General features: G+C 40.5%; 1 protein-coding gene across 1 annotated transcript; it reads left to right on the forward strand.

The window, feature by feature from the left end:
* Positions 1–12,106: 12,106 nt before the first annotated feature.
* LOC122009949 (serine/threonine-protein phosphatase PP1-like) lies at positions 12,107–14,838 on the forward strand. The gene is made up of 4 exons (XM_042566274.1): positions 12,107–12,472; positions 13,541–14,100; positions 14,186–14,377; positions 14,601–14,838. Exons 1-4 carry the CDS (start codon positions 12,277–12,279, stop codon positions 14,622–14,624), a joined length of 972 nt encoding a protein of 323 aa, XP_042422208.1. The 5' UTR covers positions 12,107–12,276; the 3' UTR covers positions 14,625–14,838.

Consider the following 14,838-nt stretch of genomic DNA (forward strand, 5'->3'; position numbering starts at 1 on the left):
TGGTATTCCCCTCCGGGGCGCCCGGAAAGCAGGCGCCCCCAACCTTTGCCCCACCAATTCTCACTTTTGCCAAGGTTCACTTTGAACTTCAGTGCGAAAGTACTCTAAATCAAAATTTTCTTGCGGTGAAGACGCTGTTGCGATTCAACCAAGGTCGTCAAATCTATATTTTTCGATGGCTCCTCGGTAAATAAAATACTTCCCCTCTCTAAAATCTTATTAGAATTTGTCTTCTCAATTTTTTTTTAGAATATTCTTTTATTTATATACAGTAGGAAACGAACAAATACTGGTGCTGGACCCTCCAATGCTAGTACAGACCCTAGGTTTCCCACAGACGAGCTTAGGATTAAGTTTGAGTCCACCATTTATAAGACCATTAGGACTACCTGCATAGATAGATCGTTCTTTCTAAGGTCATGTCCCTCTGCTTTAGAGGTTATAGGCCACTATAACTTAAGGAACCTTGTCGAATGTACCAGTCCAATAAACATAAGTCTGTGTGCCGAATTTTGCAATAACCTAGTAAAAATAGACGATCTCACCTATACCACTAGGGCAGCAGGCACTGATATCGTATTTTCCCCTACGACTATCCGAGAGTTTTTAGAGTTGCGTCCATCTACTTGCTCCTTTTTGTGCTATCCTCCGAGGGATCTACCGTTCGAAGATCCCTACTCACATATTACTCTCGATACGATTTATTCGTATTTTTTCGGGGGAGAGAGAGATCCCACGGTGACACAGTTTAGGTCAGTAGAACTTCGAGTCCAGGACTACGCTCTTTATAGGGTTGTAGTCCTTTGCCTTTTACCACTGACTACTCGGGACATCGCTGTGATGCGCCCATTCCATTCGTTCTTACTTTATGCCCTGATTCATAGGTTAGACATTGACATCAGCCTACATATCTTCTCCACCATCATCTATTCAGCTGGATTTGTGACTGACAGACGAGTCCATATACCATTTGGTCAAATTCTGACAGCCTATATGTCCTCGTTGCACATTGATGTCACTAGGGGAGGCGTTGCCCATATGACCGAGTTCGATGTTATAGCCGCTCGAAACTTTTCCCTAGCCGGCATCCATATAGATAGAGATGACGGGACTATGTCTTGGCGGAGGGGGGCACAGCACCAGCCCGATCCAGACGCACAGGTGGACGAGTTCATGCTCGCACTATTTCCAGAGGAAGCCGCACCGGCTCCACCACCACCCCCAGCTCGAGCACCACGACATGCTCCCCGCACTCTAGCCGACCGTATGACCGGACTAGAGAGAGCTATGGCGAGTCTCCAGCAGGAGAACTCTGATTTTCATCGGGACATACGGCGAGAGGTTGCCGAGTTACGAGCTGCCGGAGACACCTGGGCACTTCTTGATCCTTGGGATCTGGACCACCCCTTCATCATCTCAGTAGCCTTAGTGATGACCTACTTCTGTAGCTACACTACTTGTAAAATATTTTGGATTTATCTAGTGGCATTTCAAACTTACATTGAATATGTTCTATCTTAATAGGCTAGGATCTTTCAAAAATACTTTCAAAAATGATTTTACCAACTTATAGGCTAAACTTGTTTGTTTTCAAACTTTTCATTTTTAGACTTTCAAAAACAGTTTTGGCCTTAGACTAGTTTTGAATCCTTAGAAAGCATGTACCCATAGGTCTAGTTCTTGAGCATCTCACCAACACCTTAGGTTTACCTTGCTTGTGTTTGATAAACATAGAAAGGGGTGAGATGCATAGGCCAACTGTCTAGACTTAAGATGCTTATTCCAGTGCATCAGCATAAGTCTGGACGTTAAATACAATTCAGATATTAATCAGATTAAAGTTCATCAGTCAAGTCAAACACTGACTGGTTGTAATTAACTTAATCTGACTAACCAAGTGAAAGCTACTATCTTCTGATAGTTAGTTAGTACCTAATTGGTTAGACAGCTGGTTAGAGTTAAATATCAAGTTCAGGGGGAGAATTAACTCAAATTTTGTGTGTTTGAAAAATGCTTTTTAAAATCTAACATATGTTTGAACATTGATTTACAAAAAGTTAAATTTAACTAAAAATTTGAAAAATGTGAAAGTTTAATCCCACCTGATTTTCAAACCTGATTTGAAAAGTTAACTATTTCAAAATTTAGCTCTTATCAAATTAGCCTTAAAAATTAATTTTTGACAAATTTTTTCTTGAAAAATTACTTAATTTTTTTTGGTTTGAAAAATCAAAGTTGAAAAACTTACCTTTTTGAAAAGTAGATAAAAATTTGAAAAACCTATTTTGAAAATTTCCACACGCTTGAGAGTTAAACTTGATTAACTTTAAATTTATACTTTTCAAAACTACTTGTCTCCCCCAAGTCAACTTGACTATTTTTTTAGCTTGGTGTCAAAAATTACACTTTTTCAAATTTTGAAAGATATCTATGATTAACTTGACTATTTTTTTAACTTGGTGTCAAAAATTGCACTTTTTCAAATTTTGAAAGATATCTATGATTAACTTGACTATTTTAACTTGGTGTCATTACCTGTTACAGTAACTCTTCACTATGATTGTTTACCTTTGTTCATTTTTTTGATGAATGCCAAAGGGGGAGGAGGGTTAGGTGGTTAAGTTAGCTAAACCAATTTGAAAATACAAACTAACAAACTTTAAAACCACATAAATGCATGTTGTTTCTTGCATATGTTTTCACTAACTTAACCAGGTTGTCATTCCATCAAAAAGGGGGAGATTGTTGGTGCGGGTAGCACTAACGGTCTAACCCAGGTTTTGATGAATGACAAATAGGTTAAGTTAGTTGTGTTGTTGTCTGACACTTTGATCAAGTGTGCAGGAAAAGTCCAGACAGGTCGACGGGCTGACCGGATAGCTGGCGAGAAGTCCAAGCGGGTCGACGGGCTGACCGGACGCTTGGCGAGAAGTCCAGACGGGTCGACGGGCTGACCGGACGTCTGACAGGTAAGCAAGGTAAGTCACTGGAAGGGAGTGACTGTGAGGACGCGTTCCCGGGAAGGGAACATTAGGCGTCGATCCGGCTTAGATCCATTTCGGATATCTAAGTCGAGATCGTGACTAGATTCCGGTCTCGGAAAGACGGAATCTAAGTCATACTCTTTTTTATTATCTGTTGAACCTTAACTGTGCTGACAATCTGTTTTACAGGATATACATTTGCCTCGGACTAACTTTGTTTTGCAGGAAAAGGGAGTTTTCTGAAACAAGGTGGTCCGGGCACCCGGAGGGGATCCGGGCGCCCGGAAGGGATCCGGGCGCCCGGAAGGCGAATTCTATCCAGCCGAGTTGTCGCCACGTGCAGCATCATGGTTTGTGCAGCTACGTCACATTCCAGGCGCCCGAAAGGGATCCAGGCGCCTGGAACAGCATATAAAAGAAGCCCCAGACAGGTTCTGAGTGAAACCTGTTGGTTAATCCTAGGAACACGTACCGTCTCCACTGTACAAAAATTTTTTGTACAAGTGTCGAACCTTTCCTTAAATAACCTATTGTGTTCTTTAGAAGTTAAATTAAGAATTGCAGACGGAACTTAACATCATTGATTCCAAATTTAACTTATCTGTTCTTAATGGTTTAGATTTGAATCGCAAGTGGAACTTAACACTATTGATTCAAATCCACCTATGTTATTATTTCCATTAAATATTAATTTCCAAAATTGGCTTCCAGGACTACATGGCGAGGCACACGACCTTCTTGGATATGAGAGCAACCACCACCGTCTAGTCAAAGCCTTTTAAGGAAAGCTAATATTTAATTTCCTTAAATAACTCTAGGTTAACCAAAAAGAACAATCGAATCACAAATTCGAAAAAAAAGAAAACACGAACTCAAAAAAATTATTCAAAAAACTAGATCTAATTACCTCTTGTATTTAAAATTCATACAAAGAAAAATAACTAGTATGATGCGGAAGAAAACTACTAGTTATACATTCTCTTTGTAAGCTAATGACCTCAAGATCTTCTACCGTATTCCTCGCCTCGCCTTGGACGTCGTGTGGATGACGATCCTCCAAGATGAACACCACCCAAAAGCTTCCTCCACTTCTTCTAAAATCCGGCCACCACCACCACCAAGGAGAAGAGAGCAAAAGGGAAAAGAGAAGGGAGAGAGGGGCCGACCACTTGAGATCTCTAAGCAAAAGAATAAGAGTTGTGTCTCATGAAGCCCCCTCACCCCTTCCTTTATATTACTTGCCTAAGGCAAATAAGGAAAAACTTTTCACAAAAAATAAAATCATCCAAGAGTTTTTCCTTTTCCCTTTTTATTTTTCCTTTTCTTTCCTCTTGATTGAATCAATCACCAATTTTGATTTTGTGATGATTTTTTTTTTTTATTTTATGGCCGGCCCCTTGTTGGGCACCAAGCAAGGTGGTCGGCCACCTCATCAAGAGAAAAGGAAATATATTTTTTTTTTAAATTTACAATAAGAAATCTTCTTATAAAATTTACAAGCTCTCTTTCCTAAAGTAGGAGTTAAAAAAGGAAAGTTCTAAAAATTAAAACTATGCTTTAAAATTTAAAACTTCTCTTATAAAATTTCCTTTTTCAACATGATGGTAGAAAATTTTAATTTTAAAACTTATCTTCCTTTTTTTCTTAAACCATGAGGATGGTTAAAAAAGGAAAGTTTTAAAACTTTTAAAACTCTCTATTAAAACATGTGGTCTAATTCAAATAAGGAGAGTTTTTTAAAAATTAAAATCTCTCTTTTAAAACTTATAGTTTTCTACAAAGAGAAGATTTTAAAAATTCAAAACAACCCTCCCCTTTTGAATTATTGTGGCCAGCCCCTTCATGCTTGGTCACCAAGCAAAGGGCCAACCCCTATAGAAGAGGATATGGTCGGCCCTTGCTTGGTCATCAAGCATTGGACCGACCCACTTCTTGGACACCAAGAAGAGCCTTATATTTGGATGGACTTGAGGCTATAATGAGGCTACGACAGGGACCTAGAGGAGAAATTGGTTTTGGCCTTCCGATGAGCTTGAGTATCCCGTGTTCGCCCCGAACACACAACTCAAGTTCATCGATAATAACTCATTCCACTAGAGAGTTATTATCGCACTACCGCACCAATCCCAAATTACATTATGAGCTCCTTCTTATTATGAGTGTGTTAGTATCCCTGTGTTTAAGATTACAAATGTCCACTAATTAAGTAAGTTACTGACAACTCACTTAATTAATATCTAGCTCAAAGAGTAGTACCACTCAACTTCATTGTCATGTCGGACTAAGTCCACCTGCAGGGTTTAACATAACAATCCTTACGAGCTCCTCTTGGGGACATTCTCAACCTAGATAACTAGGACACAGATTCCTTCTATAATCAATAATACATACTATAAGTAATATCATTTCCCAACTTATCGAGCATATTGATTTATCGAGCTAAACCTCACCCTTTGATAAGTCAAAGAAATAAACATTAAATATATGTGCTTGCTATTATATTAGGATTAAGAGCACATACTTTCATAATAACTAAGGTCTAGTTCTTTTACTAGGTCAGTACAAAAAGAACTTACCTAAATGGTCCTACTCAATACACTTAATGTGTATCAGTGTAATTTATTAATCAAGATAAACTAATACTTAATTACACTATGACTATTCTGATGGTTTGTTCCTTTCCATCTTAGTCGCGAGCAACTATTTGTAATTTATAAAAAACTGATAACATGATCTTCTGAGTGTGACACTACACTCTATGTTATCTACTATATAAATTAATTGAACAATTACATTGCACATATTGACCAATGTGATTCTTTTATTTTAAAAATAAATATTTACAAAAGCTAGGCTTTTAGTATACACTCCAACAAAACCTTCCAGGTGGCTGCTATCATTGAGAAGTTGCCTCCCGGCTGGAAGGACTTCAAGAACTACCTAAAGCACAAGCGGAAGGAGATGAATGTGGAGGAACTCATTGTTCGACTTCGCATCGAAGAAGACAACAAGAGTTCAGAGAGGAAATTGTTCTCTCAGGCTATTGTGAAAGCCAACGTGGTCGAGCACGGTCAAAGCTCGAAACGGAAGAACCCCAAGTCTTCCAAGATGGGACACAGAGGAGGCATCAGCAAGAAGAAGTTCTCTGGGAAGTGCTTCAACTATGACAAAGTGGGTCACAGATCTTCGGAGTACAGAAAGCCGAAGAAGAAGCAAGAGGCCAACCTGAACGAGGGACCAGAAATGGATGACCTCTGCGCTGTGGTCTCTGAGTTGAACTTGATCGGTTCAAACCCGCGACAATCGTGGATCGATACTAGAGCCACCAGACATGTGTGCTGCAACAAGGAGCAGCTCCACAACTTCGAGGAAGTCATTGAAGATAAATTGTTCATGGGGAACGCATCAACCTCGAGCATCATGGTCTAAGGAAAAGTGGTGCTGAAGATGACCTCAGGCAAGGGTCTCACTCTGAAAAATGTGTTGTATGTTCCGGAGATTCAAAAGAATCTAGTGTCCGGATCACTGTTAAGCAAGCATGACTTTCGCATTGTCTTTGAGTCGGATAGACTTGTATTGTCCAAGAATGGAGTATTTATAGGAAGGGGCTATGTATCTGATGGGCTGTTTAAACTCAATGTAATGGCGATTAGGCCTAAGATAAATAAAACTGAAAGCTCTTCCACTTATATGCTTGAGTCTTCATGTTTGTGGCATGGTAGACTAGGATATGTTAACTACGATATATTGCGTAGATTAATTAATATGCAAAGCATACCTGCATTCCACCTTGACCCAAAACACAAGTGTGAGATTTGTGTTGAAGTGAAAATGACAAGGTCATCTTTTCAACATATTGAAAGAAGTAATGAACCACTTAACTTAATCCACACTGATGTGTGCGACCTAAAAGGTACACCAACATGTGGTTGTAATAAATACTTCATCACTTTTGTAGATGATAACAAAAAATATTGTTATGTGTATCTTCTCAAAAGTAAGGATGAAGCTATAGAGAAATTTGCTCTCTATAAGAATAAGGTTGAAAACCAAATTAATAGGAAAATTAAGGTGGTTCGAAGTGATCGAAGCGGTGAATATGTGTCACCGTTCGCTGAGTTGTGTGCTGAACATGGGATTAGACACGAAACAACAACTCCTTATACTCCTCAGCAAAACAGAGTTGTTGAGAAAAAGAATCGAACTCTAAAGGAGATGATGAATGCTCTTCTATTGAGCTCTGGATTACCAGAGTCCATGTAGGGGGAAGTTGTGTTAACAGCTAATTACCTTTTAAATAAGGTGCCCCGGAAGAAAATAGATAAGAGCCCTTATGAGTTGTGGAATGGAAGACAATCGTCCTACAAATATTTACTAATGTGGGGGTGTCTTGTCAAAGTGTTGGTGCCTGATCCAAAAAGGATTAAGATAGGACAAAAGACTGATGATTGCATATTTATTGGATATGCACAAAACAACACTGTGTATAGATTTTGTGTGTATGAGTCACACATACAGGAGATACACAAGAACTCAATAATCGAATCGAGAAATGCCTCATTCTTCGAGCATGTGTTTCCGTATAAGACCCGAGAGGATGCTAGCTCTTCAAAACGGGCAAACGAAATATAAGGCGAAGAAGAAGATGATGATGACAAGGAACCCGTGGAGGTTGAGCCTAGACGGAGCAAAAGAGCTCGGGTAGAAAAATCCTATGGATCAGTTTTTATCACTTTCATGTTGGAGAGTGAGCCCCGAAGTTACTCAGAGGTTGTAGGCTCTTCTGATGGACCTCATTGGAAAGAGGCAATTGCATCTGAGATAGAATCCATCTTACAAAATCTCACTTGGGAACTTGTGGATCTTCCTCCGGGAAGTAAATCACTAGGTTGTAAGTGGATATTTAAGAAGAAAATGAAATCAGATGGCACAATCGATAAATACAAGGCCAGATTGGTAATCAAAGGATATCGACAACGAGAAGACCTTGATTACTTCGATACATACTCTCCGGTGTCGAGAATAACTTCCATTAGAGTATTGTTGGCTATTGCCGCTCTATGGAATCTCGAAATACATCAAATGGATGTAAAAACAAACTTTCTAAACGGGGATTTAAAATAGGAAATCTACATGGACCAACCTGAGGGGTTTTCTATGTCAGGACAGAAAAACAAGGTCTGTAGATTGGTGAAGTCATTATATGGCTTGAAACAAGTACCAAAGCAATGACATGAGAAATTTGATAATTCCATGAAGGAATGTGGATTCAAGATCAATGAATGTGATAAATGTGTCTACATGAAAGCCACAGAAAGTAACTATGTCATCTTGTGCCTCTATGTAGATGACATACTTATCATTGGGAGTAATGATAAGATAATCAAATCTACTAAAGATATGTTGAACTCAAGATTTGACATGAAATACATGGGCCTAGCTGATGTGATTCTAGGAATCAAAATCCTTAGAACGACAGAAGGACTTGTTCTTAGTCAGTCCTATTACATGGACAAGATTCTTGAGAAATTCACCAAGGGTGATACTGCGTTAGCACGAACGCCGATAGATACGAGTCAACATCTATAAAAAAATCGAGGTGAAACTATCTCTCAGATAGAGTACTCTCGAATAATTGGTAATCTGATGTACTTGATGAGTTGTACACGACTAGGCCTACGCAGTAAGCAAACTGAGTAGATACACGAGTAATCCCGGTGTTGAGCACTGGAAAGGGATAACAAGAGTACTGAGGTATTTGAGGTATACTCGTGAATATGGACTACACTATACAAGATATCCTGCTGTGATTGAAGGATACAACGATGCGAGTTGAATATCTGATATAAAAAGACTCTAAGTCTACGAGTGGATATGTCTTCACTCTAGCAGGTGTAGCTATTTCCTGGAAATCTTCTAAGCAAACCGTAATAACTAGATCCACGATGGAATATGAGTTTGTAGCTCTTGACAAATGTGGTGAAGAGGTTGAATGACTACGTTAATTCTTAGAAGATATTCCACGATGGTCGAAACTAGTGCCGGCGATTTGCATACATTGCGATAGTCAATCTGCAATCGATCGGATACAAAGCCATCGTATAATGGTAAGTCTAGACATATACGTCGCAGACATAATACCATTAGACAACTACTTTCAACGGGAGTTATCAATGTTGACTGTGTGAAGTCAAAAGATAACCTAACGGTCCGCTAATCAAGGGGTTAAATCAAGAGTTAGTTGCAAGCTCATCAAGAGGAATGGACTTGATGTCGTTATCAACGATTAGTACAGAGGATACCCAATCTATGTTGACTGGAGATCCCAAGAACTAGGTTCAAAGGGACAACTAATCTGTACTGACTAGACACACTGTAGGGGGATATCCCAATGAAATAGTAACTAGACCAGGGTAAGCCGATGGACTTTTAATGATCAAGAAGAGTAGATGACAACTCTGGAGGGATCACCTATGTGAGAAAGAAGTGGGGCCGCTTCGAAGAGAATTGGAGGCATAATTCTTAGAGCTTCTCACAGAACCAGGCGTGTTCATGGCCAAGAACGAACACACTCATGAGAACTGAGTTGTATTAGGGAGAGTCTTGGGTGAGATTTGTCATTGCTTACATAGACGACAATATAGTTCAAGGACATCGTGTCTATTATCAGCCAGTAAGCAACCAAATCTTCACAAGGGAAGGTTCAAAGGGTAAAACCTACCAATCCTATACTTGACTCAACTGCTAAATGCTATCACTTACCCTATCGCCATTCATGTGGGGGATTGTTGAATAAGTGAATGGAGAAGAAATGGAATAGGAAAGAGGCTCCATTATGTATGGGACTTTAGTCCCACATTAGGAGTTTCTTGGTATCTTTGTTGGTTTATATTGATTCACATACATTGAGGATGCGAACAAATGTATTGGGAGAGACTCTCTCTCACGCGTAGGTGCACAAGGGGGGGGGAGTGCAAATCCAGGGTCCAGATTGCACTGAACCAAGTTGACTCGTATGCGAGCGCGACCTGCGCACACAAATGCCGGACCGGTCGGGGCAAAGATTTACCCAAGTGGAGCAACCAACATTTTGCCACGTTGATCTTTTTGCTGCTGTGAAACGGATGCATTAAATTCGAGATTAATGCAGAAGCAAAACGAACGAGGAATAATGAGTGAAACGGTGGATGTTTCACTGCTCGGCGAGTAATGGTCATTAATCGACCATTAACGCTGCCATTGATCTGAGCTCCTATATAAGGAGGCTCCGATCATGGGCAGAGAGACACAACAAAGAAAGCAGAAGCTCTCCTTCTCATTCCCCTCCTCTGTCGTGTAACTCCTGCTCGATAGAGTGCCCACGATAACATTCGGGTACCATTTAGCTCGCCGTGACCACTAGTGCTTGGTCGGATTCACGGTTGGTCGTTGTATCTTGGAAAACAGACGTCCCTTATAACCCTCGAAGCACAACTAGAGGTGAGCGAATCTGTTTCAAGGAAACTGCGACTCGCAGGCCTCGGTCCCTCAACATTTTGCCACGTTGATCTTTTTGCTGCTATGAAACGGATGCATTAAATTCGAGATTAATGCAGAAGCAAAACGACCGAGGAATAATGAGTGAAACGGTGGATGTTTCACTGCTCGCTCTCCTCTCTGCCGTCCCATCTGCACAGTCGATCTGCCCGTCAGCTCGGCCTGTCAGCTCAGCCTGTTTGCTCTGCCGATCCGCCATCAGCTCGGCCAGTCAGATCGGCCGTCAGCTCGGCCTATCAGCTCGGTCCGTCAGCTCGGCCTGTTAGCTCAGCCTGTCTGCTCAGCCGATCCACCGTCAGCTCGGCAGTCAGCTCGACCGTTAGCTCGGCCTGTCAGCTCAGCCTGTTAGCTCGGCTTGTTAGCTCAGCCTGTTAGCTCAACCGATCCGCTCTCCTCTCTGCCGACCCATGTGTTCAGCCTATCCGCTGTCAGCTCGGCCAGTTAGCTCGGCCTGTCAGCTCGGCCTGTTAGCTCGACCTGTTAGCTCGGCCTTCAGCTCGACCTGTCAGCTCAGCCTGTCAGCTCGCCTGATCCTCTCTCCTCTCTGTCGACCCATCTGCTCGGCCGATCCGTCCGTCAGCTCGGCCTGTCAGCTCAGTCGATCTTTTTACTCGACAATTCTTCGGCTCATAGCAGAAATCAGTCCCTGCTGGTAACCTGAGATTATCCGCTCAGGATATCTCTACTGTAAGTTAAATTTAATTCAGAACAGTTTAAATTTAGTTAATACCCTATATATCTCCGATAATATATTGTTTGTAATCCAACATAAAATTAATTGTGTTTTGATTCTCTTGATTCTCCCGTTACATACTAAATTTAAAATCGAAAAAGGATTTTTTTTAAAATATCATTCACCCTTTTATTACGTTTTATACTATTCTATATGATAATTAAGGTTTTTTTTTTTTGGTTTAATTTGATTCGATTTAAATAAAGAAATTAATTTTTTAAGGATTGACCGACAGGTGGGGTATAATCGGAGATAAATGAGTCCTTTGGACAATATGAAATTTAAATCTGTCTTTTGTGAATTCTATAAACTGAAGGACGCCCTTCGGGGGAAATTACCGTTTTTTCAAAGAATTAAAGACTGAATGAGTATAATCAGAAATTTCGCCCTCTGGACAATATGAAATGTAGGTGCGTTTTTTTTTTTTTTTTTTTGGGAAATCAGCAACTTTAAAGGCGTCCATAGTGAAATTGCCGACAAAACTACGAGGTCGATATATTTTTCAGATGAAGTTAAGAATATAAAAAAATGGAGAAGCAAATTATAATTACGTGTCAACGAGGTAAACGATGAAATAATTTAAGTGCCCAACTAGAAAAAGTCAGGTCACACATTGCGACCTGCCCGATTCCTAGTCACTTCTTGTGCGTAGGACCCTCCCTTTTCTTCACAGTGGTAAACATTTGGGGCGGCGTTAAGCAGGTGCGAAGTATCCGAACGCGACTAATTATGACCCGGTTTGCAAGTGCGGCGACGTCACGCGCTTAATCAGACGGATGGAGGCTTCATAAATCCTGATCCGACGGCGAGGATGCTTCGACGCGCTTTCTTTCCCCGATTACAAAAATGGCGTCGTCTTTTCCGCCTCGGCTTGTCGTCCTAGCCGTGCTCAAAGCTCTGAATTTTCCGACGCTTCCCCCCACGATCGCAAGATCCAGAGAGGGCGAAGCCTCGGGTCGGAGGAGGAGTCTCCTAACGCCGTCTTGGAGTTGAGATACTCGGAAGGAGGGCGGCGGAACGAAGATGATGATGACGAGGACCTCGATTGGGGCCATGGATGGCCCTGTGCTGGACGACGTCATCAGGCGGCTGCTCACCGGAGGAGGGCGGCAGGTGCAGCTCTTTGAGGCGGAGATCCGGCAGCTCTGCGTCGAGGCCAAGAAAGTGTTTCTGTCGCAGGCGAATCTCCTCGAGCTCCGCGCTCCCATCAAGATCTGCGGTCAATTCCCATTATCCACTTCTTCTATCTATGTGCAATCGGATGTTGAAAATTTTCTTCTCCTTAATGGCAATTGCTCAAAAACGGAAAGAGCGTGACTAGAATTCTGGTATTTAATTGGTCAAAGGGGAGTTGATACTAGAAAACCATATAGAGAATTGTGAAGATGACTGATTTGCATTAATTTCGTCTTTGAAGATTTGTTCTGCTAATTTCTTTGCGGAGGCATATCTTCTAGCTTATATTATATCAACTCAGCTATGCCCGCCCATGGAGGCGAGATTCTATGCAAACTAGATTGGGTGACAGGAGAGTTTAGGGTTGACTGCTTGTATTAAGAACACGAGAGAAAAGGACTGGCTAGTATGGGGGAGCTCTGCTGTCTATTGATTATATTTGAAGAGTCGGCATTCTAACCATGTTCCTCAATCAAGTTATGCATTTTTCTGTATAATGATAAATGCACTTTATAGATTTCAGTTGGTGCAGTGATGCCGATTATTCCATTATCCCCTTTATTTGTCATTATTTCACATATTCTAGCTTCTCATTTTCTTCCTGCAGCTTTCAATTTTTGCAAAATTGAGTTCCTTGCTAGGAGCTCTCTTTTGATTGTTCTTGTTCTACAATTGACACATGATAGGAACTTTTGGTCTTTTGTTATATTACTGGTTTCTTTATGGTGGCAATTTTGGGATAACTACTCACCATTATCATACCCCGAGATTTCTTATTAACGAACTCAAATAAGTGAATGTGAAATATGGCATATCTGCAGGGATTTCCGTATAATCTCTTTTGTGCCTTCTGTTTGACAAACCAATTTTTCCTCACGGTGCACAAAAAATGAATTCTATTCTAAATAATCATTCAAACTTCTCCAATTTTATCTTTGAGTTCGCTTTTGTTATAGGAAAGATCTTTCCCACCAAGGTTGTGTTTCCAATTTGTTATATGGTGATGCTGTCTTGGAATCTATGCTAATTTAGCCATCTTATATTTTATCCTGATTACTTTGTTTGAGAAGCTGCAGAAGAGCTAATCTTTGAAGTGTTTCTTTTATTGCAGGTGATATACATGGGCAATATATTGACTTGTTGAAGATGTTCGAAATTGGTGGCTTCCCGCCTCATTCATCTTATTTGTTTCTTGGGGATTATGTAGATAGGGGCAAATATTGCTTGGAAACTATATGCTTGCTTCTAGCTTATAAAGTGAAGTATCCTGACAAAGTGTTCCTTCTAAGAGGAAATCATGAAGATGCTAAAATCAATAGAGTATATGGCTTTTATGATGAGTGCAAAAGAAGATTCAATGTTCGGCTATGGAAAACATTTTGTGATTGCTTCAACTGCTTGCCATTTGCGGCCCTGATAGATGAAAAAATATTGTGCATGCATGGCGGTCTTTCACCCGAGTTGCAAAACATGTATGATATCCGGAATATCCCAAGGCCGACTGAGATTCCAGACTATGGGATTCTATGTGACCTGCTTTGGTCTGATCCTGATCCTACAGTACAAGGGTGGGGTGAGAGTGACCGAGGAGTTTCAGTTACTTTTGGTGCTGATAAGCTGGTTGAGTTTTTGGAGAAAAATGATCTTGATCTTATTTGTCGAGCTCATCAAGTGAGTGTTTTTTCCCCCTCCCTCCTTGCTTAAGTTTCCGCTTCTATACACTTGGTGATGGTGGTTAAGTTGTTGATTTTTACAGGTAGTGGAGGACGGATATGAGTTTTTTGCTCACAGAAGATTAGTCACTATTTTTTCAGCTCCAAACTATTGTGGGGAATTTGATAATGTAGGTGCTCTATTGACCATAAATGAAAACCTGTTATGTTCGTTTCAGATTTTGAAAGCATCAACACCAGTAAACCCCGACACAATCAATAAGAAGCCTAAGAAGGTGACATTTTAAACTCCAACTTCTTGTTCTCCCTAAATGTTTTGCAGTTTGTTAATGATTTATAGGGAAGTAACGGCAACCTTCTCATACCTCTAAGCCAGTTTTTGATGGGTTTTTCCCTTCGAAAAGATAAATGGTTTTTAAAAGTCTAAGCTTTGTTGAACTTGAAAAACAACTTATTCTCATTAACTGAAGAAATCTATTTTCTTTGTTAATTGAACAGCCATCAAAAGGAGGAAAATCTTGATAACTCTAGTCAGTCATCTGAGGATGATAGAGTTTGGAGAGCTGGATCTTTTGTGTGTGGATCGATTAAACTTGTCGCTATTTTCTATGGGTAGATAAGGTTATCTTAGGCAATGAACAAATGTAAGGCAATGTTGAATCATTAGGATGGTGAAGTTTGTCTGATGCTTTTTTGTTGTACAGCAATTTAATACAAAGTTTCTTATCCCCCTCTA

The sequence above is a fragment of the Zingiber officinale genome, chromosome 8A (genome assembly GCF_018446385.1).
Source record: "Zingiber officinale cultivar Zhangliang chromosome 8A, Zo_v1.1, whole genome shotgun sequence".
Taxonomy (NCBI): Eukaryota; Viridiplantae; Streptophyta; class Magnoliopsida; order Zingiberales; family Zingiberaceae; genus Zingiber; species Zingiber officinale.